At 56.6% G+C, this 25,046-nt stretch overlaps 1 protein-coding gene and 1 long non-coding RNA gene across 44 annotated transcripts in view; one reads left to right on the top strand and one right to left on the bottom strand.

Moving 5' to 3' along the window:
• Positions 1 to 25,046, bottom strand: part of SEPTIN9 (septin 9) — a 179,338-nt gene that overhangs the window by 23,700 nt on the left and 130,592 nt on the right. For 2 of the 43 annotated variants that reach the window (XM_081575609.1, XM_081575593.1), the window contains exons 1-3: positions 9,264 to 9,599; positions 8,875 to 8,972; positions 8,611 to 8,744 (exon numbers count right to left, since the gene is read on the bottom strand). The exons of 4 other annotated variants lie outside the window; for them this stretch is intronic. Coding sequence is in view for 6 of the 39 variants with exons in the window: in XM_081575593.1 (XP_081431719.1) it covers positions 8,611 to 8,614 (4 nt within the window). In the remaining 33 variants the exon portion in view is untranslated. Of the gene's footprint in view, positions 1 to 1,390; positions 1,544 to 2,229; positions 2,391 to 2,920; positions 4,436 to 5,488; positions 5,673 to 8,101; positions 8,467 to 8,610; positions 8,810 to 8,874; positions 8,973 to 9,263; positions 9,664 to 13,645; positions 13,680 to 14,039; positions 14,081 to 20,320; positions 20,378 to 25,046 lie in introns of those variants that run through there. 37 more of the 43 variants (XM_081575603.1, XM_081575616.1, XM_081575610.1 and 34 more) reach the window with 30 other exon arrangements.
• Positions 13,733 to 17,940, top strand: LOC145540656 (uncharacterized). Its single transcript, XR_014078457.1, has 2 exons — positions 13,733 to 13,780; positions 16,655 to 17,940. It is a non-coding gene; the product is annotated as an uncharacterized LOC145540656 (long non-coding RNA).

Genomic DNA, 25,046 nt, shown 5'->3' with positions numbered 1-25,046 from the left:
CTGCACGCCTGCAGCTACGGAAGCGTGTGCGCCCAGAGCCTGTGCTCCGCAACAAAAGAAGCCACTGCAATGAGAAGCCCTTGCACCCACCACAACTAGAGAATAGCCCTGTTCGCCACAACTAAAGAATGTCCAAGTACAGCAACCAAGATCCAGAGCAACCAAAACTGTTTGCGACCCCATGGACTGCAGCCTGCCAGGCTCCTCTGTCCATGGGGAATCTCCAGGAAAGAACACTGGAGTGGGTAGTCCATCCCTTCTCCAGGAGATCAAACCCAGGGATCAAACCGGGGTCTCCTGCATTGCAGGCGGATTCTTTACCAGCTGAGCTACCAGGGAAGCCCAAAATAAATAAATTAATTTAAAAAAATTTTTTTGATGATCAAAGGCAGGAAAAGAGGAAAAGGGGCAGAGGTTATGAACAGCTGGTCTCCATCCTGGAGTCCAAGGAGAAAGCTGTGAGGGATGGGCAGGGAGATAAGGGCTGTCATTCCCTGCAGGGCTTTGAAACAGAATCTTTTCCCATTTACCAGATTCCGCTTTTCCTTGTGTCCCTGTGAACCTACCCCAGCCACTACAAACTCCCCATAAATGTCACAGGGGAACTTCCTGTTCCCTTCTAAAGATGGAAACACTGAATACAAATGACTGAATTTTGCAAATTTGTGCAGGCAGGGAATCAAGGCATGCATTTTTAAAGTGTACACGGCTCATCTAATTCAATAAGTAGTTCCAAATCGAATTACACTTCACACTTTGTACAGGGCAGGAAGCCTCTCCCCAAGCCTGATGAGGAACCGGGAGGCCAGAAATCTGAGAGCCTGCCCTCTGGCCTGAAAGCCGGCTTAGAGATCCAGCACAAAGGCGAAGGCCTCTCCGAAGAAAGACGAGAGTTTGCAAATGCTAGGAGTTGCATCTCTCTCCCCATTGGAACCTGTGATCTTTCCCAAGAGGAGACTCAAAACAAAATCGCAGCTTTAGGTTTCTGTGCAGGGACAGATTGGGTGGAAAGACTTCCCACGACCCTGCGCCCTTTGCAAGACCTGGGAGGGGACAGGGTAGGAACAGCCCCTGCTCCCCCCAGACTCTATTCATTCAGGGGCCCAGGGCGCCCCAAAGTCCGGCAGGGGGTGATTCCCCACTTTTACTGCCCGCCCTTGTCTCTTGCCAAACCCTTTAAAGCAAACGTCTTCCCTTTTGTTCGGGAAAGAATCTCAAGAACCTCTTCACTTCTGCCAACACGGTTTCAATTGGCGTCGGTCGGTGGAGCCAGATTTGGACGGCATCCAACGCTCAGCCCTCACCCCCCACCCCCTTCTGGAAGAGGCCCCCTTCTGTTCTTTCATTTCCAGCCCGCCTCCCGCTCCCCTCCTCCAGCAGAGTTCCTCACCCGGGTTCAGCAGCCTATTGAGACATCAATCTTTGGTCAGAGCAGGCTCCAACCTGCACCGCGTCCGAGGCGCTTTCTTAAAACGCGGTCTGCAGAACTGCGTGCCGCCAAATCCATGAGGCGGAGGAGGCCAGGGATGAGGCCTCCGACTTCCTGTGTCAAGGGATTTATCTTTCATTCCGTGTTCTGCCGCCCACACTCTCGAAGGCTCAGGGAATGTGCCCCCGAGCCGCCTCCCGCCCCAGGGAACCTTCCAGCAGGATAGACCCTGCCCCAAGGCAAACCCGGAATCCAGCCCGCCCACCTCGTCCAAGCGGTCAGCCACAGAGATTCCGTTAGTTCTTGGCAAGTGCTCGCAAAGTTAAAGAGAGAAAGAGAAGACCTTCCCCCACAGATGGGTGGAAAGTGGCCATTTGTCACGGGGTGGAGTCCCCCAGCCCCCCTCTCCTATCAGCAGGACTGTCAGCAGACGCACACCAGAGCTCCGTGCTGGGGAGGCTGGGGGCGCCCCCTCCCACAACTGATGAGATCATGTAAAATAACAAAAACTAGACAGGGTCCTCTGGGGTGCAACAGAGCGGCCCCCTGCCAGGAGCTAAGAAGAAAAAGAGCTCTCCTCACCAAAGATACCAAGCAATTCTCTTGTCAGATCATCTGCTCCGGCTCCGGGATGCTGCCTAAGGTCTCCCCCCACCCCACCCCCCAAAGGGCCCCTTACCCACCCTGGTCCCTTCAGAGAGGCAGGGGCTGAAAGCAGAGCCAAGCAGGGAGGGGTGAGTTCCTAGACCAGGAGCGGAAGCCTGACCAATGACCCCGTAAGGAGGGAGGACCCCTCATACCACTAGTTGGAGGGGCTGGGAAGGTTGTGGGGAAGGCGGGAAGGGTCAGCAGCTCTGGACCCCTTTGAACCACGTCACCGTCCACCGGCAGCTCCAGCTCCGGGCTGATGTGAGTCGAGGCAGCTGAAGTCATGTTCCCCCTCCCCACTTCCAGCTTCGTCCTGCTCGGGATGTCAGGGGGTCAGGAAGCAGTGTGCTCAGAGCCTGGGAACCCGTGCGGCCACTCACACAGCTTGCTCTGTCCACTTGGCAGACAGCCCACCTAGACTGTGCCCACCTGCCCATGGGATTGCCTGGAGCCCTGCCTGCTGGAAAGGGCCCCCTGCTCCCCACCCCACACAGTGCCTAGCCCCTGCTCTCCCAAGGGAGCCCCTGGGCAGAGCAGATATGCCAGAGCAGGTCTGTGACATCTTAGGACACACCCTGAGCCACAAGGTCAAATGCTCCCTGAAGTGAGATGGGGATGGTGAGCTCAGGGATACACACACACCTGTCAACTGCGGCTCACCCCAGATAAAAGCAGAGCGTATGGACAGCATGCCTCACCCCCTCAGGACACACGTGCAACACGCCTGAAACACGGCCCATGGGAAACGCTGGCCACGGGCAGGGTGCCACCGCAGACACCCCTGAGCCCCGTGTGGGTCGGACACCAGCAGAGCCCCGCTTCCTGCACCTCCTGCACACTCACACTGTGCATGATACGAAGCTTGGGTGCACCACTAGACGGGGCTCTGATCAGATGGAGCTGCCGGCCCTTTGAAGGGGTCACCCCTCACCCCAACTTCTCCTCTGCTGCTCCTCCTCTGTCTCCGGGTTCTCCGTTGCCTTGCTGGCTCCTCCTCCGCCTATAGAACCAGTCTGGTCCCAGCTGGACCCTCTCCCCAGTGATCCTGCCCATCCTCTGAGCATCAACTGCCAACCTCTCAGCAGATTCATACACCAAAGCCAATCGTGACTCAGCAGAGATGGCCCACTGTGCCAGACCGCCTGCCCAGAGCTGCCCAGAGCTGGGTATCCTTGGCCCCTGCCCTAGTGAAGCCTGGATGCCTCCCACTGAACATGCTGCCAACTGAGCTCTGGACACATCCATGCCACCCACCCCCATGAGTAACGGCATCTCCACCGATCCAGTTATTACAGCTGGAAGCCCAGGGGCCAGCCCTGGTCCTTCCTTCTATTGGCCCACATCCAGTCATCCACCCCAAATCTTATCAATCTGAATCCAATACATCTGAAGACAGTCGCCTGGCCTCCCAACCTCCATGGCTCCCACAAGCCAAGCCATCCCCATTAAGTCCCCCACCTCCCACCCCAACACAGAGTCTGTCCATCTCAAGGCACCAGGAAGGCCTGTTTAAAACAAATTCATCACATTGCTCTCCTGGCTTGAAAGCCTGACTGGTTCCCCCTGCACCTGGGATAACGCAAGATCCTCAAGGCCCCAGAATCCTGCAGCTGGGACTCTGTTCCATCCCAGAATCCCTGTGTGACCCTGAGCAAGTAACTTAACCTCTCAATGCCTCAGGTTTCTGATGTGTAATACGAGACAATACCTGCCTTGTAAGAGTTCTGTGAGGACCAAACGAGATATTTACAAAGCAGAGGCTAGAGCCTGGCACGGCCAATGCACAGAGCACGTGTTAATAAAACAGAAGCCCGTGCCTGGCTCTCCAGTTTCGACGTGTGCACTGTTTCCCGAGCTCGGCTCCTCTCCTCAAACAAGGCTCCCCAGAGAGGGCCTCCCTTGGCGCTGCTCTGGGGGCCTCCCGGTGTCCCGTGGTTCTCCCGAGTGCCCCTGCTCACAGCCTGCAATTGCAAGGTCTGTCTCCTCTGCTTCTCACAAAACCTCACACATCCTGCAGCCCGGTACGTAAGACGTGGAATGAGTGAATGAAAGGTCAGCTCACTGCCTCCCGCCCTCCTCCCTTCCCAGAGCATGGCGGGCGGGGGGCGGGGGTTCGCTGCTCCTGGGTCGGTGCAGGCAGCGCGACTCCGGCACCCCCCCACCCCCGCCTCGGCCCTTCGCGAGGCTCCCGTGGTGCTGGCCTGCATGCTTTCCCACGGGCTTCCCGGGCTTCCCTCCGCTCAGCCTTCCGCGTGTGCCAGCATGTGAATGAGATGTGAACGATTTCCGGTTTCCATCTCCCTTCTGGAACCACAAAGCATCTCGGCGGAAGGATGGATGCACTTCCTGGGACAGCTCCTGCCCATTCAGGAAATTTCTGCTCAGGAAACCATCAGTGGGGGCAGCGGGGTGCCCACAGGTGAGAGGAGACTGGGTAGCCCCTAATCCCTACCCTCTAAGCCACTTCAGTCGTGTTTGACTCTTTGCTACCCTATGGACTGGGGCCCACCAGGCTCCTCTGTCCATGAGGATTCTCCAGGCAAGAATGCTGGAGTGGGTTGCCATGCCCTCCTCCAGGAGATCTTCTGGACCCAGGGATCAAACCTGTGTCTCATGTCTCCTGCCTTAGCAGGCGGGCTCTTTACCACTAGCACCACCTGGGAAGCCCACCCCCTTCCTCACCTACACCTAACTGGGGCCTCAGGGCATGTGAGGTCTCCTCTCCCTGAAGCTTAGGCAGGGGTGCTGGAGGGGGTGGGTGTGGGGAGGGGGGCCTCAGGTCTGAACACCTGGGCCCACCCCGGGCTCTGTCTCAACCCTGAAACCTCAGCCACGCCGCTCTCCGCACTGCAGCTGACCTGGCCAGTGCTACGGTGAGGAGTGGGTCCCCTACATGCAGTGGCCGGGCCACCAGGCACTAGGCATCCATTAATTTGCTGTCCAGCAGTTAAAGGTGACATAGCATTGGGTCAGCTGGCAAAGTATTAATCGCGGCACAAGCAGGGCTCTGCAGAAGCCCCTAAAGCACTCAGTCCTGGCCCCCAGGAGCTTGGCCAGGAACACAAGAGGCCGGGCTGGGCCATCAGAGGAGAGCTGAACACCATCCAGCCTGGCTTGCGCACAGCACTTTACAGTTTACAGAGCGCTCAGACTTGCTTTATCGTATCCGATCCTCGCCTTCACATCCTTCCTCAGACTCTACATTTCCTGCCGTAATTAGCTGACACTTTTGAAATCAGACCAAAATAACAAGAGCTATAATAACAACACGTTCTCCTACAAGTTGAGACGAAAGTTAAAGGAAGGGGCTCGCGGGTCCCTGGGGGCCTCCCACACTTCCTGGGACCCAGCAGGCCCACAGGCAGACCCCCAACACATCCCCTACACCCTCCGCACCCAATGGGGACCTACTGTGGACCGAGAATGTCCGGCGTCCTCCAACCGATCGGTCCGTGCCTCTGAAGGAGCTTCGCCTCAGTCAGCACAGGACCTGGAGGCCCCTCCAGCCCCCGAGGGTGGGAGCCTGTCCCCTCCCAGGTCTCCCCAACTGGCAGCTCCAGGAAGGAGCCACATTCATATGGTAATTTCTGCCTGTGAAACTGGCGAGGAGCAGAGGCCCCCTCCAGCTGCTGGGAGGGCGGGGAGGGCCGGGAGGGCCAGGAGGAGGAGGGAGGAAGCCGGACCGCCCCACCGCCTTCCCGGGACCGCGCCAGTGGGCCCTCCCCAGCGCGCTCCCGGCCGCGACGCCGAGAGTGGACACAGCAGGCGCCCAGACGTGCGCACGGGTGAGCCTTTGCTGGATGCACTTGTGGGTGGTTTAAAAAGACAAGTAACACGCATTTGTTCCGCAGCTTAATTTTTCTGCCTGTGATGCACACAACCGTCCAGAAAGTGTGTAGCTTGCTGCTCCTGCAGATCTGGGGGGAACAGCAGTCACCCTCACACCCACCCTGGGCCCCAGAGGCCGACCTCCCCCCAGCTCTGCACTTCCACCCTCCCAGGAAGGAAATGTCTCCCCCTCCCGCCAGGAATGGGGAGGGGGGTGCATCCTCTCCCCTACCTTCCTACTGGGGGAGGGTACTCCAACCCTGCCCACTCCTTCCACCCACTTCCTCCTGCGCTGCCACTACCTCACTGTCACATGCTCCCCTGTCTCCCCTGGAGAGGACACACAAGCCTTCCTTCTCCCCTTTCTGCCTTGTCCTGGGCCCTGTGCAGGCAAAGGAAACCAGAAGTCAGCAGCAGGACCCCAGGGGTTCCTCTGCTCCTTGATCCCACCCCCAACTCATCCCTGCATTAACTCCTCACTGATTCATCCTGTTCCACAGAGCTCGGCCCTGGACTCACAGTGAAACCAAAGAACCCCCGGGCAATTGTACAGAGACACAGATTCAAGACATGACACACAGTGCTCACAGCCACTGGGAGTGGGGCCCAAGGGACCAACAGTGCATCCCCACTGGGTGCTGATGAGCCAAGTGTCCCCAACTGACGGTGCAGGTCCCCAAGAGAAATGAAAACACACGTGCTCATCCAAACCTGGACCCTAGCGTTCACTGCAGCATGATTCACAACAGCTACAAAGTGGACACAGCCCAAATGCCCATGAACCCATGAATGGAGAAATGCAACGTGATGCAACTGTTAAAATGGAATACTATGCAGCCACAAACAGGGATGGAGCATGGACACATTACATATGGATGAACCTTGAAAACATTAAACTAAGTGAAAGACGCCAGATACAAAAAGCCACCCACTAAAAAAAGAAAAAGAAAAAGAAAGCCATTTACTAATGATTCTACTGATAGAAGATACTAGGATAGGCAAATTCACAAATAGCAAGCAGATTCGTGGTTGCCAGAAGCTGAAAATGACCACTAATGGACTTAAGATCTCTGAGGGGTGGTGACAAAAATATTCTGGAATTGGTGATGATGGTAACTTTGTAAGTATACGGGAAACCACTGAATTGTACACAATAAAAGGGTGCATTTTCTGGAATGTGGATTATACCTCCATAAAGCTATTATCAACGACAAGAAGGCCAGTGACTGTGGTCCCCAGGGAACGAACCAGAATGACAACGGTGTCCTCTGGCCCACGGCTGCCCCCCCACCCCTGCACCAATCCAGCCTGCGTGCCCCTCCCCATCTTTCCATTCAGCGTCTGTGTATGGGGGGCGGGTCGTGGGGAGTGATTCCGGTGACTTAGCGACTTCTCCACCCGTGTGGCCCGCTGCTCACACCACCAGTGCTCATAAGGACTCAACATGAATTTTTAAGAAGGGGCCTCAGTGTCACGGGCTAGAATCTGTCAAGTCATAGAATGACCCAGGAGCAAGCCCTGTTTACAGAAGGAAGCCTCACCGTGAAAGGAGGGGGAGGTGGCAGCAAAAGCAGCCAGTCAGCAATCAAAAAGGCTGAACGTGGCTCATCCCGGATCTCTGGGCAGGAGGGACAAGAGGTGAAAACCTTTGCTACCCAGGACGCCCACTCAGACCCCTTCCATGTACCTGAACCAGCGGGGTGCACCCGCCATGGGCCAGCACCCACCTGCACCCCGCCACCGCCCGCCTGACCAGCCAGGTGCTGAGGCCGGTCAGAGTCCTTAGCGCTAGCCAGTCCAGAAGAAATGATTGCAGAGGCCAGAGCTGCTGGGGTGGCCAAGGCCGGATTTCCTGGGCCCACCCAAATCCGTTAGAGGCCCAAGCCCTCTCTCCACCCCCTGTCCCAAACCCTCAGGATGCCAAACAAGCCACGACGAGAGAGAATTCAATGAAGCCCCACTTTTACGAGATGGTGCAGGCCTCAGAGGGGGAGGGGCCCGCAGGTTTCTCAAGGTTTAATTATAACTTTAGCACTCGGGTTTCGGGGTGCCCTGTGGTGTGAATCAGCTCTTTACTTCCAGCCATCCTCAGGGAGCCCCATGGTGAGCTGAGGGGGAGCCCACAGAGAGGCCTCTCGCCTCAAATGTACCCACCCCCACAAAACCCGAGGACCAACTCCCCCTCCACCGACTCACACATCTCCCCACAAGGCGGTGAAATGGCAGCAGGCTGAATGCAGAAATTGAGGTGCACACAGGGCTCACCCGCCCATCTCTCCGTGGCCCATGAGGGGCCTGGCCCCCAGGCACAGGGGCACCTCTTCAGCAGATGTAGAGCAGATGGCTGCCCTCCCAAAGCGTTGCTGGATGAACGCACGAAGGAGTGAAAGAGTGAAGGGGACAGAGGTGGCTGCTGGCACACAGATGGGGTCCCTAGAGCCTCAGGGAGACAGGACCAGGCCGTCCGGTTCCACAGAGGGCCCCGGAGGAAGCTGGGGAGGCAGCCAAGAGTTTGGAAAGATGGAAAAGGACAGCTAAGCAGCTCTGCGCCAGGCAGGCAGGAAGCAGGAAGTAGGCATCTGCGGAGGGGGTGCTGCGTGGGGGTGGCCCTCACGGAGGTAAGCCATGTGAGATGCAGCTGCCACATGGACACGGGGTGCCCCCCACCTCCTGAGCCCCCTCCTCTGCCTGACTGTTCTCCTCACCCATTGTACTCCAGTCCCGGAGGGTGGCTGTGGAGGCCAAGAGGACAGCGAGGCGCCTTCCTTACCTGCCCTCAGCACCTCCCGAGTGGCACGTGACACACGGAGGACCTTCTGTTTCCCCACTTTTTCAACAGCTGCACTTAGACCAATGGAAAACAGATGTCTCTTAAAACGTGTTCTCCTTCCCATGAGGAACAGTCTGGGAGGATGGCATTTTGTCATGGACCCGTCCCAACCCACCGTTCCCCTCGCTTCGGTGCCCACCTCGGTCATGTGGGGAGGGAGGCAGGCAGCTCTCCCAGATGGTGATGATGGTCCCGTAAGTGACACTCCTGGACGTGGAGACTGGGGGCCCCAGGCACCTGGCCCCGAGTAACCCGTGGTTGGGAGCCGGCACCGGTTGTGGGGCTCCTGGCCTGGTGGGCTAACTGTAAAGCCACTGGGGTGACTGAAGGGACATCAGCAGAGCGTGCGGTTTGCAAAGTGGCCCTGGGACCCCTGCTCTGTACCTTCCGTCACTGTGGGGCCGAGGGAGGGCTCCCCTGCGGGGGCGGGGGGGAGGTTCTATGCAGTGACACCCTCCACCGCTCTCTGCACTCCCTGCCCCCCTGGCCGCCACCAGCCCCCAAATGACAATCAACAAGGATTCTCACTCCAACTCAACGGGGCCGCTGTCCACCTGTCGTTCGTCTCCAGGGCCCACAACTGACCCCAGCAACTGGCAGCTCTTCCTTGGTCCCGGGCAGGCGAGGAACAAAAGACTGGGATCCTGTCCTCACTTCCCAACGGCTCCCACGGCACCAGAGCATGGAGCCAGGCCCGGGGTCATCTGATCCAGTCCCCTGCCCCAGGAAAATGTATTCAAATCACCAAAGAAACGCTGCTCTTCGGTTGTTTCTCTTTTAAAGAAAAAAAAGGCTCCAAGGAGTGCTCGTGAAAAGAGAGCAAAACAAACGTCTGTTCTTACAAGGCTCTCTGAAGCTTGTCTCATCTCACAGCAACCACAGAGCAGATGAAACGCCGCGATCACGCGGTACTGCTCGCTCATCCACTGAGAAACAACAGGATGTCCAGGCCTCCACAAAGACCGAGAAGGCTCAACCCAGCACAGGGGCATGGTCCGGGGCAAAACACACAGACAGGACACAGACGTCCTCACCAGGTGTGGAGTGTCCTCCTTGCAGGAGGGAGACTCACTTTCTTGCCCCGGGGAAAGGGAAAACCTTATCTGTTGTTAGAGGCCTTGGCGACAGGCCTGGGAGATAAGAGATAAGGGTGTGGGAGGTGGGAGGTGGGAGGAGGTGCGGGCACATTCCACCGGGGACACCAGCAAGGACGCTAGTCGGAGTGACCGCCTCCCTGGACACTCGGCGCCTGGCACTCGCAGGGCAGGACAGGGCCAGGGGTCCCCCTCCAGAGCACATGGCTCCGGAGCGCCCTGCGGCACGCATGCCAGAAGCAAAGGAACAGAGGGTGGAGCGCCCCTCTTCCACGAAGCCTCCCTAGGGGTCAGTGCGGGCGACTGAACCCCAACCCGGAGGCTCTGAGGGCAGCTAGGGTGCTCAGGAGTTGACATCTCACGGGGTGGGTGCTACCCCATCCCCCAGCTTCAGCAGAGCGACAAGAAATGGAGTGCTTCTGCTATGATCTGGCTACTAAGTCCAGGTTAAAGGGTTTTAAAGTTATTATTTAGGCTGGAAGGGCCGGGAAGGGAGAGGAAGCAAACTGGTTCATCTTCCCTCTTTCATGCCCTTTGCTTTGAACTGCCCTTTCTCTGCCACCAAGGGCCAGCCCCGCAGCCCAGATGGGTGGGTGGGGTGATGCAGCTCAGCTCCCCAGGCTGCTCCACAGGTGGACAGGTGAGCCCAGGTGAGGTCAAGTGGCAGCTCAGGCCCCTGCAGAGGTGGAATCAGCTCCCTCAGCAGTAAGCCCTTCTCCGCCCACTCTCAGTAGTGATAAAAGAGAAGAGAGTGGCAAACTAGAACCCCACCCCCCACCCACAGCCCAAGGCCAAATGTTCCACCTACTGCTCCTCGAGCCCCAGAACAGGGCCTGCGGGGAGCCTGCTGGGAGGTGTGCAGGCTGGAGGGCGCACCAGGCTGGGCAAGGCGCCCTCCCGGCTTTGGATCAGACCCGAACCTTTGCTGGCCCTCCCTCTAGGCTGTACAGCCCACAGCCTTGCCTGCGGAGCTGGCTGCCCGGCGGCCACCTCAGGGGCACTCCTGGGAAGGCGTCAGGAGGCTCCACCAAGCTGCTGAGAACAGGTCCCTACCTGTCCTGGGAACAAGGCTGGTACTCAACAAACAAATCCAAGCCTGGTGCTGGCAGGCAGAAGTCTGTGAGGGAAGTCCCAGCCAAGGGCTATGACTCCTGCTGGAAGCATCTTCCCCAGGACCCTGGCTGAGGGGAGCTGGGACCCCAGGATCCTCAGTGCCAGGCCCTATCCAATCCCTGAAGCATCTGTGGCCTAAGCCAAGGTTGGGGGCAGGTGAGAAGAGGGACGGGCCGGAACAGCAGGTGTGGAAGGCTGACCGCCACTGCAGAGGACCCCGGCCAGGGACTCAGGGGGGCCAGCAAGCATCTGTCCTCACCCTCACAGGCTGAAATAAAGTCCTGCTTCCTACACACCCGGCCAATGGGAGAGGCAGGGAGCCCAGAGCCATCGGCGGTCTGGGAAAGGTGGCCCAGGAGTGAGCTGTGCAGGGGGGGTGGGGTGACTGTGCAGGGGTAACCGGCTTCCTAAGAGAGCTCTGACACCGCAGGAAGCCAGCGCCGCTCCACGCTGCTGGGGGGTGGGGGCTCTCCTTCTGCCAAATGCATCTCAGCACCTAGGACGCCTCCTTCCTGCAAAGCTGCCCTATCTGACGCCGAGAGCCGAGAGCCGTTCAGGCTGGCGGTGACACAGCAGGAAGTGGGGAGAGCATGGGGGGGGGCGGAGGAAGCAGGCAGGAGGTGGGACAGTAAGTCAGCCCCAGGATCCTTGTTGTCTTAACGGGTTCAGGGCTTCTGGGGTGAAAGCCCTGGTGAACCCCGTCCTGGAGGCCTGGGGCGATGGACCTGGCACTCAGGGAACGACCCCATGGGCGCCCCCCAAGGCTTGGTGTTGGTGGGGGCCAATGACACCATGGGCTCTTGTTCTGCTTTGTGGCGGCCCCCTTCCCAGGAGAACAGGGCTCTGTCTCCTCCAGGACAGAATGCCCAGTGCCCCCCCACACACACAGTAGGTCCTCCCCATGTGCCAGTCATCTCTGTCACAGCGCCGGCCTCGAGGAGCAGAGCCTGGGGGAAATACAGACACAAACCAGCAGACACAATAGTACTGCAGGTGTCACAACCCGGAAATGACGGGGAGCGGGCAGTTATGGATGCCCAGGAGGGGTGGGTGAGGGTCAGCAGCCACACAGGTCCTCTAAGTCGGCGTAAAAAGAGGTCGGCCACAGAAGGCCTCCTTTCCCAGCCACATCCTAACCCAGAGAAGACCCAAGGAGTCAGGCGGGCATGCGCCTTCTCCAAAGAGACCTCAAGTGGATACCAGCTTCCCGCCCCCAAATGGTCAGACAAACTTCTTCTTCTTTCTAGTTCCTGAAAAGGAGCCTCTGTGTTGCCAAAGAGAAATGACATTTATGTAAACACCCATGGAGGCCCTAAGTTTGAAGGCAAAACAACAATGAAAGAAGGGCAGGAAGCATACCATTATGAAAAAAAGGGGCCTTTTTCTCGCTTCTCCCCAGCAGGACTTTCCAAAGAGGGATCCAAACAGAATTCCAACCAGGGCGCTGTCCCCACAGGCAGAAACTCACTGCATGGACCAGAAACCCACTGCATGGACCAGAAACCTGCTGCATGGACCAGCAACCTGCTGCATGGACCAGCAACCTGCTGCATGGACCAGAAACCCGCTGCATGGACCAGAAACCCACTGCATGGACCAGGAACCCGCTGTATAGACTGCTGCTGGGTGGCACATTTTTCTCCAGGAAAGGAATTTCAAACTTCTCTTTGGTGAGCAGAGATGCTTCCCAAAACCTCGGACAAAAATGCCCGATTTCACGGCATAGGAAAGAGAGGGAGACGAGAAGGAAGAGCAGCAGCCTGGGAGCCGAGTCGACCCCCAGGGCACGTTGGGGATGAAGTTTCAGAGCAGATGGCCCTGCCTGTGCAGCAGCTGACCCCCCGCCCCCGGTCTTGGGTGCCTGAGAGGACGTGCTGGCTCGGCTATGGGACTGGAGTCCCAGGGGCTATGGGACCAGAGTCCCAACTTCTCTGGGCTAGAAAAGCCCTTTGGAAGACACATCCCTCACCCCCGGTCCCCAGCAGGGCATGGCGAGCCAGACACCTTCCGGTCCTCTAGCAAAGCACATGCATGCCAGCACCCTACTCCACCCCCCCCCACTGCCTCCCTCTCCAGTCTGCTCCCAGGAACATCAAGAACGTCTCAGACACCTCCCAGGAATCCACACAAGCTGCAGCACAAACTCCTCCGGAACACAATTCTGTCCATGAGGTCTCCAATTCTGGCATTTCTAAGCGCCTGTTGAAACTAATCTCCAGCCGGTCCTCCGCTAACCCGCCTACCCCTAACGGCTGACAATCTGGATGGGACGGTTTGAAGAGGCAGCGGTGGCCCACCAGCATCTCCTCCCGGCCCTCCAGGAATATTAGGGAAGACCCCTTGCGAAAGGGAAATGGGCTCCAAGAAACTGCTGGCCGAGGCGGACTTAACCACTCGGGTAGCCGGCCAAATATTTACAAAGCCTCGGCTGTGCCACACAAAGCCGTACTCTTCTGCTCCGCGGCCGAAAATCTGGGCCCCGCGTGGAAGACCGAGCTCCCGCCGCCCGGCTCCTGGGGCCAGGGGGGCTGTCCCGCCGGCTGTGGGGGGCGGGGGGTGGCCGGGCCTGGGGGAGCTCCGGGGAGGCGCCGTTCCCGCTCAGCCCTGGGGCGCGGGGGAGGGGGGCTGCCCGGCGGCCAGACCACCTGAGAGCCCCCTGCGAGCGGAGCGAGGCTGGAAGGAACAAAGGGAGCGGGGACTCACCCAGCAGCTGAGTCGGGCTGCGCCGGCCGCCTGCGCGCGCGGCCCGCCCACCGGGTCACATGGCTCGGAGCCGAGCAGAGGATCAAAGGGGCTTTGTGGCCGAGGAACAAGGAGCCTCCCAGAGCGCGGGCAGAGGTAGGGAGGGACCGCGACGACCTCCCTGCAGGGGGAGGCTCGGTGGGGCAGCGGCTCCGAAGGGGCAGGGTGAGGGGTGCGGAGGGAGTGGGGGAGGGTGCAGGCGAAGAGAAGGGACGCTCCCGGCAGCCACCCCCACCCCGGGTGCGTTAGCTGTGCCCAAGGAACCCCAAGAAGCCCACTCCCCAAGCCAGCCTGTCACCCCCAAAAGGAAAAGTGACTTGGTTCCCCAGAGGGAGAGAGAAGGCGAGAGGCTCACCTGGACAGACGACCAGGCTGCCCTTCCGCCCAGCCCGTCCTGCCAAGAATCTGCTGCTGCCCACGGGCACCCTCTCCCTGCCGCCACGCCCTCGCTCCCTCTCTACCAGGTGCACCCCCCCAACCTGGTCCTGACCCCCCTCTCCCCCCAGCAGCTCACATGACAGGCCACCCCCCCCAGGCGGTCTAGGCTTCCCAGCAGCTGGGGGTGGGAGCAGACCCAGCCCCGCTGTGTGTGCGCTGGTGGAAATGACCTGGGAAGGGAGCAGAGAGGAACTGGCAGAGGATGGGGAGGCGGCGGCGGTGACCAGCTCACCCTGAGCTCGTTGTTCTTCCTGGAGCCTCCGAAGATTACTATCGGATCCCGCTCCTGCTTCTCCAGCCCCTCAGGGCCTGGGGATGACTCACGGAGTCTCCTCCTCTCTCTCCCCTCCCTGCGGGCCCCTGGGAAGAGCTGAGACCCCCTCAGGGGATGGGCTAGGTGGTCCCCAGAGGAGGGAGCTTGGGAGCGTCCCTGTCCGGGGCTGGGCCTGCTTGCTGGACACTGGGATCAGCCAGATCCATCCTGTGCCTCAACCTCTGACCCCCGAGGGAGTGAGTCACTCCCAGCACTGGCGGGGCCAACTTGGCTCAGGCCCGCTCCCACAGGAGGAGACAGCTCCTGGGGGCTGGGGCTGGGGGTCTTCCTAGGGCAGAGAGTGGTTAGTTCAAGTGCAAAATGCCAGTCCATCTTCCTGCCTCCAGGAGGAAGACCCCCAGCTCAGCCTTCAGGGGCCAGGCCACACCCTAGGTTTCCTAGATCCCCCGCATGGTTAGTGGGCAAGGACCCAGGGGCACCCACCCCACCGGCCACAGGGGTAGGCTGACCACATCCACCACCAAGTCCCTCAGCAGCCAGCCCTTCCCAGCAGCAGCCACTCCTACCCCTGACGGCCAACTTGCCCCCCAGTGGCCTCTGAGGTCTGGGGGTTTTGCCACAAAGGCTTCAAGGGCCTGTGTTGCACACCCCTCCCAACTCCAACATGGAGTGGCCATGCAGAGCTGTTGCCCCCGGTCTCCAGGCACTTGGCCAGAGCTGGGGGAGTGCCCGGGGGCAGGAAATGTATGTCCGGAGCCCTTCTTCACATCTCACTGGGAGGGAGGCTGTGGTGGATCCCAGGCACAGGCCTCAGAGTCAATATCAGATGGAGGCCCCTTCCTTCGAACCATCTTTGACTTATTACTCAAAATCTGCTGGCCTGGACCTTCCTCATCTGTAAAATGGGCATGATCAATTCCAGCTGCAAGAATTAAAGTGAGACACGTGTGTGTCCAGAAACAGGAAAGGCAGCCACTCCCCAAATACAAATCCTTTTCCTCCAAGAAGGTGATTTCCAGACAGTTGCAAGGGCCCAGCCACTCCTGACACCCCTGCCCACTTGTTCAGTTGCTCAGTGTCCAACTCTTTGCGACCCGATGGACTGCAGCACACCACGCTTTTCTGTCCCTCACTATCTCCTGGAGTTTTCTCAAACTCATGTCCACTGAGTTGGTGATGCCATCCAATCATCTCATCCTCTGCTGCCCTGTTCTCCTGCCCTCAATCTTTCCCAGCATCAGGGTCTTTTCCAACAAGTCGACTCTTCTGCCTACTTGGCTGGGCCCTAAAAAGCAGGTCCAGGAACCAGCAACAAGGGATGCCAGGCCAGGTGTCAGGGTTAATTAACATGGAGCCTGCACTCCACGCCTGCCCTGGCAGCCTCCTGGCCCCGCAGCGCTCCCCTCGGAGCCTCCTTCCAGCCTCTGGCCTCACTGTGTCCCCCAGTTTTCTGGCCCCAGAGTCCACTCCCAGGGCCCACTACCCTTCCTGGGCACCCACCACTGCTCTCCAAGCTCATCCCTCACTCTGCCCACTGTCTACCCCCAACCCCCAGATCACGGGTCCAGGAGGCGGCCTGGGTACTTTGTACATATGCCACGCTCCTCTTACAACTTTTCCTCACTTGTCACTGACCAGGGCTCCCAGAGCACAGAAGAGGGTATTCTTGCACCCACCAAGCCCCCCAGTCCAGGGGCTTTTCCAACACAGAACGTCTGCCCCCCGGGACTGCTCACAGTCCACTGCTGCTCAGGACACACTCAGCATCCAGGGAGGGTGGCCTGACGCCTGGGCAGCTGCCTGTCCGATCCTCCAGGGGAAACTGAAGGCCGGCCACAGACAGGCCGGCCACAGACAGCCCAGCCACAGACACGACTTTAGAGTTTCTAGTAGCCACAGTAAAACATGTAGGAAGAAACAGGTAACATTAATGTTAATGTATTTTATGTAACCTAACAGCCAAAATATTATCAACCCAACACATGATCAGTATAAACACTTTTGAGATAGATACATGTTTTATTTTGGTTTTTTTTGGCCACAAGGCATGTGGGCTCTAGTTCCCAGACCAGGGATTGAAAGCACGTCCCCTGCATTGGAAGCGTGGAGTCTGAACCACTGGACCCCCAGGGAGGTCTCCACTATGTGTTTTATAACTATCGAACCTCTCAATTGGGACTGTTCACATTTCAAGTGGTCGACAGGCACAGGTGACCAGGGGCTACTGTCCTGGACAGCACAGCTTTCTATATTCTCAGCTTCATCCTGAGATGACAGCAGACCCTTGGAGAGAGGTTTATCTGGATCATTTTTCACACCACTTATGCAGCCACGCTGGGAGTGATACAAGACACACAACAGCATCGACTGGGAGACACTGTTGAGGCCACTGATCCCGACGTGACAGTATCCCCTTTCTGGGGACATAAAGGGACATGAGGGCTTCCCTGGTGGCTCAGACGGTAAAGAATCCACCTGCAACGCGGGTGACCTGGGTTCAATCCCTGGGTTGGGAAGATCCCCTGGAGGAGGGCATGGCAACCCACTCCAGTATTCTTGCCTAGAGAATCCCATGGACACAGGAGCCTGGTGGGCTACAGTCCAGGGGGTCACAGGGAGTCAGACACAACTGAGCAACTAAGCACAGCACAAGGGGACATGATTCTCAGCTTCCACCATCAGAAACAGCAGAGCTTCTAAGAAATCGCTTTGCCAAATGTGCGCTACGTTATCAGACGGTTTTCTGTGACTGCCCACACATCCCTTTCTGGGCTTCCCTTGCCCACCTGGCTCACAGTTGCTCAGGCCAGGATGAACCCCTGACGCAAAAGCAGTGGCTTAAGAGTGAGCTGGCGGCTTCCCTGGTGGCCTGGTGGTAAAGAGTCCACCTGCCAATGCATGAGACATGGGTTCGATCCCTGGTGCGGAAAGATCCCACATGCCGCGGAGCAACCAAGCCCATGAGCCACAGCTAATGAGCCAGTGCTCTAGAGCCTGGGAGCTGCAACTGAGCCCGTGTGCCCTGCAACAAGAGAAGCCACCGCAATGAGAAGCCCAAGCAACAAAGAAGAGTCCCCGCTTGCCGCAACTAGAGAAAGCCTGCACGCAGCAATGAAGACCCATCACAGCGAAAAATAAATAAATAAACAATTTCTTTTGAACAAAGGAATGAGTTGGGCTGTTCAAGCTTCCTCGGCAGCCTGGAGCCAGGAACCCTTTTGGACACCCAAGCTACCTCAACTCCTGCTCCTCCCACCCAGACATCCAGGCACTGGCTTCCCTTGCATCTGAGAAGTACTTCAACACGCTTCTGGTTACTAACTTCAAAGTCACACAGAACTGCACTGATTAAAAACCAATCTATAAAGACAGAAAGCAGTGGTCGCCGAGGCAGGGGCAGCTGTGGCTGGGGAGTGACGCTTCATGGATATGGGGTTTCCACTGAGGTGAGGAAATATGCTGGAAGTAGATAACGGTGACGGTTGCACAACAAGCTGTATGTGTTCACTGTAAATAAAAAAGAATTTAATGTGTCCTCCTTTCACTGGAGCCAGTTTGTTTTCTTGTTTTATACGTTAAGCCCCAAATCGGGAGCCCTGGGGGAGACTGTATCATGCCCCCTCTTCCAGGAACCTCTGAATGTGATCTTACATGGCAGGATCAACTGTGCAGAGATGATGAAGGACTGAGATGCAGAGGCTGTCTCTCGATTATGTGGCTGGGCCCCGAATATAATCACGAGGGTCCTTAAGAGAGGTTTGCAGAGGGGAACTTGAAGAAGATAGAGAAGATGACCGTGTGATGACGGAGGCAGAGTGTGGAGTGATGTGGCCACAAGCCAAGGGTGCAGGCAGCCACCAGAAGGTGGAGGAAGGACGGCCTCTCCCCCTGGAGCCTGCAGACAGAGCCAGCCCTGCCCAGTGCCCCTGATTTCAGACTTCTGACCGCCAGAACCGTACAGAGAATCAATTTCTGTTGTTTGAAGCCATTGAATGTGCAGTAAGCTGGGACAGCAGCCACAGGAAACTCATGCAGCCCCGCAGCCTGCAACTTGACCCGTGTAAGTTAGGAGCTTCCTGGAGAGATGAAGACACAAACTCTCAGAGTGGGATGGGAACTTGTTCCAGGCCACGCACCCGTGAGCCGGACCCTTCCCAGACCTTCCCAGACCTATTATTGGTCAGGGATATTAGTCGGGGTTTGGGAGAGGGAGTTGGACTCATCCACAGAAAGCTAAAGACACCCCCCTCGCCGGGTTCCAGCTGATGTGCAGTGGGGGGTGGGCTGTCCCATGGTGCCCTTGACAAGTTGACAAGGGTGCTGTGGGCCATTTCCACCTGCCCATGAGCAGACCCCACCATCTTCCCTCGGGAACGCCAGGGGCGGGGGTGGGGGGGGTGGGCAGGGAATGTAGCTGGGGGCAGCCGCACTGATCGGCTGTCCGGTGGCCGAGTCCCACTCTGGAAGCCACAGAGGGACATGTCGAGGCTCCCACCTCCAGCCGGGCCAACTGGGTGAAGAGCACAGCATCCTGTGGGGGAGGCACCCGCCCTGCAGAGCGGGGCCACTCATGTGATGCCTGAGATGCTGGCTCCAGCGCGCAGCAGCAGCAGCAGCAGCAGCAGCGGGAGAGAAGAAAGTGGTTACACAGTGCCCTCCCTCCCTCCCTGTCTCACGCACACTCACGCACCACCCCTACCCCAGTTCCCAGGTCCCAAACATTCCTCCTGCCAAGCCCAAAAGCCTGGTGGCGAGCACACAGCTCAGCCCTCCTGCCAACTCCCTTCCAACCCACCACGGGCAAAGGCCCACGGGATGCAGCAGATGCTTTCCATCAAATGCCAAGAAAAATATCCCTCCCCCTCCTCAGGGGGCAGGTCGCTGGGCTCCCCCCAACCCCTCGCCTCCGCAGGAGGACAGGGGAAGGGCTGGGCAGGTTGGAAGAGTGGGGCTGGGGGCTGAAGTGAGCCAGGAGCATAAGCAGCCACGTGCCCCCAGGGCTAGGGGGCCCAGGTGCCCAGAGGCAGGCCGACCTCAGGAGGTGCTGCCCCATGCGCAAGTCCCCCCCCCCCCGTCATTCCTGGGTGGGGAGGACCCCACAGCCCCAGGGCAAAGACCCAGGCATACACGAGAAGGGGGGGGGAGGAAGGGAACCCTGGTGTAGTTTCTCTGCAGTAGACCAATGCTTGCAGGGGCGAGTTATCACCTTGGGTTGACATCTTTTTCCCAGTTCCTTCTCAACTTGACCTAGGAGAACATTCAGGCTGCCCCTCATCGCAAAAACAAGGCCACCCCCACTTCCTTTGGCCCCGCTCCCTCCTCCAACTGTAGGCTTGCTTTCTTCCTCTCTCAACAACCCAACCTCATAACAGTTGGTCTACACTTGTGGCTTCCACCTTCTCACCGCCCACTCACTTCTTAACCTTTGCTATCTGGCTTTTGCCCATTTGACCATTAAAACCGACCTTTTGAAACAATCCTCATGGCCAACCTCCAGTTCCTCCACCCCACCTGACCTCGGGGAGCAGCACGTGGCATGCATTAACCACCCCTCCTAGCAGGACGCTTCTCCCAGCTACCTTCCTCGCCTCGTCCCCCAAGACACAGGAGTCTCCTCTCCCAGCATCTCAGGAGAGGCTGGTCTTACTTTTGTCACCAGCTTCAGCCACAACCCCCAGGCTGCCATCTCTGGTCCAGACCGCCGTCCGGCTCAGCCACACCTCTAGGCATGCTTGTGTTTTAAGGCCCCCTACACTCTTCACCGGGGCCCGTAGTCTCCCAAACTGCACCTAAAATCCCCTGGTAAAAGTCACCGCTTCCAGGAAGCCCTCCAGGTGTTCCATCAGCTATGACCATCCCTGCCTGCTTTCGTGTTTCCCACCTCACATCCTGACCCGGAGCACTTGTCTGGCTAACTCACTCACCTTTCTTCTCGGCTCCTGGGTAGCGGCCCCTGTAAATGTTTGTGGAACTCCGCACCCGGAAGGCCCCATTTCCTCCTTTCTAAGAAGCACTCCTCCCAGCCTCACTGTCAGTTTGCTTCTTCCCCTGGCAGGCACCTTTAATACACATTCCTTTTTCCTCTTGAAAAGCTATCATTAAATCAACAATGTGTCAGAAATTATTTGATGGTATCTTAACTCTCACTTGCAGCCAACTCTATTATTCTGGTTGGGATGGATACTTTGTAGCTGAGCAGTAGCCCCAGGCACACTTCCAACCCCACTACTCCATTCTCCTTCCAAAATCCTGAACTCCCAGCAACAAAACAATCCTATCCTGCCCTGATTTCAAACAGAAACCCAGCATGTTGGGGCTGGAGAGCTCTCTCCGAGGGAGGTGTCAGGAGGGAGGACCTCCAGGTGGGGGCGCTCCAGGCTGGTGTTTCGAGCGACACTCTAGACCTCCTTACCCTCCACTGAAATTAGGGCCAAAACAAAAGCTTAAGCAGCTGAGATGGTAAATTTTTTCAGTCCAACAATACACAATTTGGCATTTAGAGGCGGGACTGAGGGTCTGGAACCAGGCAGTAAGGGGACAAGCAAGTAGAAAGAGCAGGGTGTTTGTCTGGCTTCTGTTCAGAGGTTTTCAAACCTAAGGGGAGCTTCGAGGAAATACAGATTCCCGGGCCCCCTCCCCAGCGATTCTGATTTAACTAACCTAGCCGTTGGTTCATTTAAAAATTTCTCAGGGGATTCCAATGGATAGCCTGGGTTGAGAGTAGCCGGTTAGGACTCCCAGACACACACAATACCCTTGAGATTTGGCAAGATGCTGACAACATTTAAACTTAAGCTAGGTGAGTCCAAGAGACACACAGGGGGTGAGTGGGGTGGGGGTGAAGTGTTAGTTGCTCAGTCGACTCTTTGTGGCCCCAGGGACCGTAGCCTGCCAGGCTACTCAGTTTACAGAATTCTCCAGGCAAGAGTACTGGAGTGGGTTGCCATTTCCTTCTCCAAGGGATCTTTCCAACCCAGGAATCGAACCCAGTTCTCCTGCATTGCAAGCAGATTCTTTATCATCTGGGTCACCAGAAAAGCCAGGGGTGAGGTGGGAGCGTCAGTAGTTCCCACGGCGGGTGCAGGGCCAGAGGTGCTAAAGTGCTCAGTCGTGGCTGACTCTTTGCGACCCTATGGACTGTAGCCCGCCAGGTTCCTCTGTCTATGGAATTTTCAGGCAAGAATACTGAAGTGGGTTGCCATTTCCTTCTCCAGGAGGGCCAGGGGGGCCCTTGGCAATTCCCCGGCAACACCGGGCCTTTTTATAAAGGGCCTCCACATTGCCCGCTGTCTGGCTGGGACTTGGAAGAGAATCAGAGAAGGATACTTGGAAAGGTGTCCAGGATACACTACTGTGGCATAGGACTTGGGACTGATGGCATTTGAGTCCCTTAAGTCTCATCTGCCTAAGAACAGAACCTTCCAGAAGAACTCAGTTGTCAGCAGTCTCCTCCTCTGAGCAAGCCGGGAAGACTGACTCTATCGTAGACAAGAAGTCTGCACACCACACCTTACAGATACTACCACAAAACCATCCTAGCTCTCATCTCCCCTCCTAAGGGTCCATTTATCTTTCTAGAGTCCTTTGTTTTCCAGTAAGTGTCCTTCTCCGCCTTCCCTTTTCCTACTAAGAAGGTGTGTATATAAGCCCTAAATCCTAAGGACCCTTTAAGTAACATTTTTCTGTGAAATCCCTTACTTATGTGCTTACATCTATCTTTTCTCTTACTAGTGTGGCTCTTGGTTTAGTTTGCAGACCCCCAAAAGACTGATGGAGAGACATTATTTTACCAACAAAGGTCCATATAGTCAAAGCTTTGGTTGTTCCAGTAGTCACGTATGGATGTGAGAGCTGGACCATAAAGAAGGCTGAGCACCGAAGAATTGATGCTTTTGAACTGTGGTGTTGGAGAAGACTCTTGAGAGTCCCTTGGACTGCAAGGAGATCCAACCAGTCCATCCTAAAGGAGATCAGTCCTGAATATTCATTGGAAGGACTGATAATGAAGCTGAAGCCCCAATACTTTGGCCACCTGATGCAAAGAGCTGTTTCATTAAAGACCCCGATGCTGGAAAAGATTGAAGGCAGGAAGAGAGGGGGACAAAAGAGGACGAGATGGTTGGATGGCATCACTGACTCAATGGACATGAGTTTGAGCAAGCTCCAAGAGATGGTGAAAGACAGGGAAGCCTGGTGTGCTACAGTTCAAGGGGGTTGTAAAGAGTTCTCACAGCTGAGCAACTGAACAACAAAAAGACTGAAGCTAAGAGGGTAGAGGAAAAGTTTTCCCTCCCCAATACCTGTGTGTGTGTTAAGTCACTTCAGTTGTGTCCGACTCTTTTTTGACCCCCTGGACCGTACATAGCCTTACAAGCTCCTCTGTCCATGGGGATTCTCCAAGCAAGAATACCCGGGCAGGTTGCCATGCCCTCCTCCAGGGTATCTTCCCGACACAGGGATGGAGTCTGCATCTCCTGCATCTGCACACCACACCTACAGATAGTGCCACAAAACCATCCTAGCTCTCATCTCTCCTCCTAAGGGCCCACTTATCTTTCCAGAGTCCTTTGTTTTCCAGTAAGTGCCTTTCTCCTCCTCCCCTACTAAGAAGGTGTGTATATAAGCCCTAAATCCTAAAGCCCCTTTTTCTGTGAAATCCCTTACTTATGTGCTTACATCTTCCTTTTCTCTTACTAATGTGGCTCCTGGTTTAGTCTGCTGCCGCTGCTGCTAAGTCGCTTCAGTCGTGTCCAACTCTGTGCGACCCCATAGACGGCAGCCCACCAGGCTCCGCCGTCCCTGGGATTCTCCAGGCAAGAATACTGGAATGCGTTGCCATTTCCTTCTTCAGTGCATGAAAGGGAAAAGTGGAAGTGAAGTCGCTCAGTCGTGTCCGACTCTTCGCGACCCCATGGACTGTAGCCTACCAGGCTCCTCTGTCCATGGGATTTTCCAGGCAAGAGTACTGGAGTGGGGTGCCATTGCCTTCTCCGCTGGTTTAGTCTGCAGACCCTCAAAAGACAGAAGCTAAGAGGGTAGAGGAAAAGCTTTCCCTCCCTAATACTTGTGTGTGTTAAATCGCTTCAGTCGTGTCTGACTCTTTGCGACCCTATGGACGGTAGCCCGCCAGGCTTTTCTGTCCTTCTCCAGGCAAGAATACTGGAGTGGGTCGCCATGCCCTCCTCCAGGGGATCTTCCCAACCCAGGGACCAAACCCACAGATTCTTTACTGCTGAGTCACCAGGGAAGCCCCAGGCATTGGTGCAGGTCACCTCAACTCACAAACAGAGGCTGCTTACACAGAACAAGCTGGGTATGCTGTTCTGCAACATGCAAAACAATAGCATGTATTATTGAGAGAAACAGAGCTGCACAGCAAAAGTTCTAAGTAAACATGGGAACGATAAATAGATACGAGCGGGTTGAGTCTGGTGAGAGGAAGGAAAGAGGACCAGCAAACCTTTGCTTTTCAGGTTGGACGGAGGTGCTCAGGTGTTGTGTTCACGGAGACGGTGCATGTTTTTTGTTTTCTTTTTAATAATTTTTTCTTTTTCTTTTTTTATTTTTACAATTTATTTTCTCTTTCCTTTTTTAAACTTTTGGTTTCACCACTCAGTGTGTGGGATCTTAGCTGCCAACCAGGGATCAAACCTGTTCCCCCTGAATTGGCAGCTCAGTCTTAACCACTGGACTGCTAGGAAAGTCCCAGGGTGAGTGTTTTTTTGTGTTGTTGTTGTTGTTAAATGCAAGCAGTCTTCGCAGGCCCTGGGGAAGCAAAGCCCCGAGTCTGTATGTGGCTAACTGGCTAGGTGACCCCCGAGACGAGGCATCGCCTCCTGAGCCTCCGTTCACCCACCTGAGCCCGAGGGTGGTGAACCCACCTGCTGTTTGGCTGCTCGAGAGGAGGTGCCTCAAACTTCCTGCTCTCCTTGTAGGGTTTTGGGGAAGGTACTTTGAACTAACCATGTCAAAGTGCTCTGAAAGCCACATAAAGCTTCTAACCAAGAGGAGCTGGCGACTCCGGGCCTGTTTTCATGACCTGGCAGAAAACGCCCCAGCCCAAGAAGCCTTGTTTTCCCTCTGGGGCGGAGGCCTCAGTCTCAGGTATGAGGGTTGAAGGCTTTTTTGCAGCTGCTTAAGATGTCTGATGTGAGGTTTTGTCAGTCTCAGATCCACTTTAAATGGGGATGCCTGAAAGCCCTCTTCCCTTTAGCAAAGACTGGGGGCAGGTAAAACTGCCACTCATAGGAAACTAAGCAGCTTGTTTAATTGGGAATTGGGCCCAAACCAGCCCAGCCCAGCTCTTTCCTCTCCTCCTTTCTCTCCTCCCAGACCTGGAAGCTCAGGAAATTCAAGGCTGTGAAGCAGTGGGCACATGACCTCCGGCTATTTAATCAGACTAGAGTTGGGGAGGGGGGACACTGATCCTTCCCAGCTCACCCCACAAACCTGGGGAACCCCGGTGCCTGACCCTCCTGGCCCAGGGGCCAGTGGTCCAAGCCACTCAAGTTTCCATTTCATCCAGGAAACTCAGGCTTTGAGATCAGAAGGATGGGCGTCCAAATCTGACACCACCACCTATCAGCTGAGTGATGCGGGGTAAATTTCTTTATCTCTTGAGAGTGATTTTTCTCATCTGTCAAAAGGGGG

This window comes from Giraffa tippelskirchi, chromosome 3, assembly GCF_054371585.1.
Source record: "Giraffa tippelskirchi isolate mGirTip1 chromosome 3, T2T-mGirTip1v1.2.pri, whole genome shotgun sequence".
NCBI lineage: Eukaryota > Metazoa > Chordata > Mammalia > Artiodactyla > Giraffidae > Giraffa > Giraffa tippelskirchi.
This window is presented reverse-complemented; position numbering and strand designations above follow the sequence as displayed.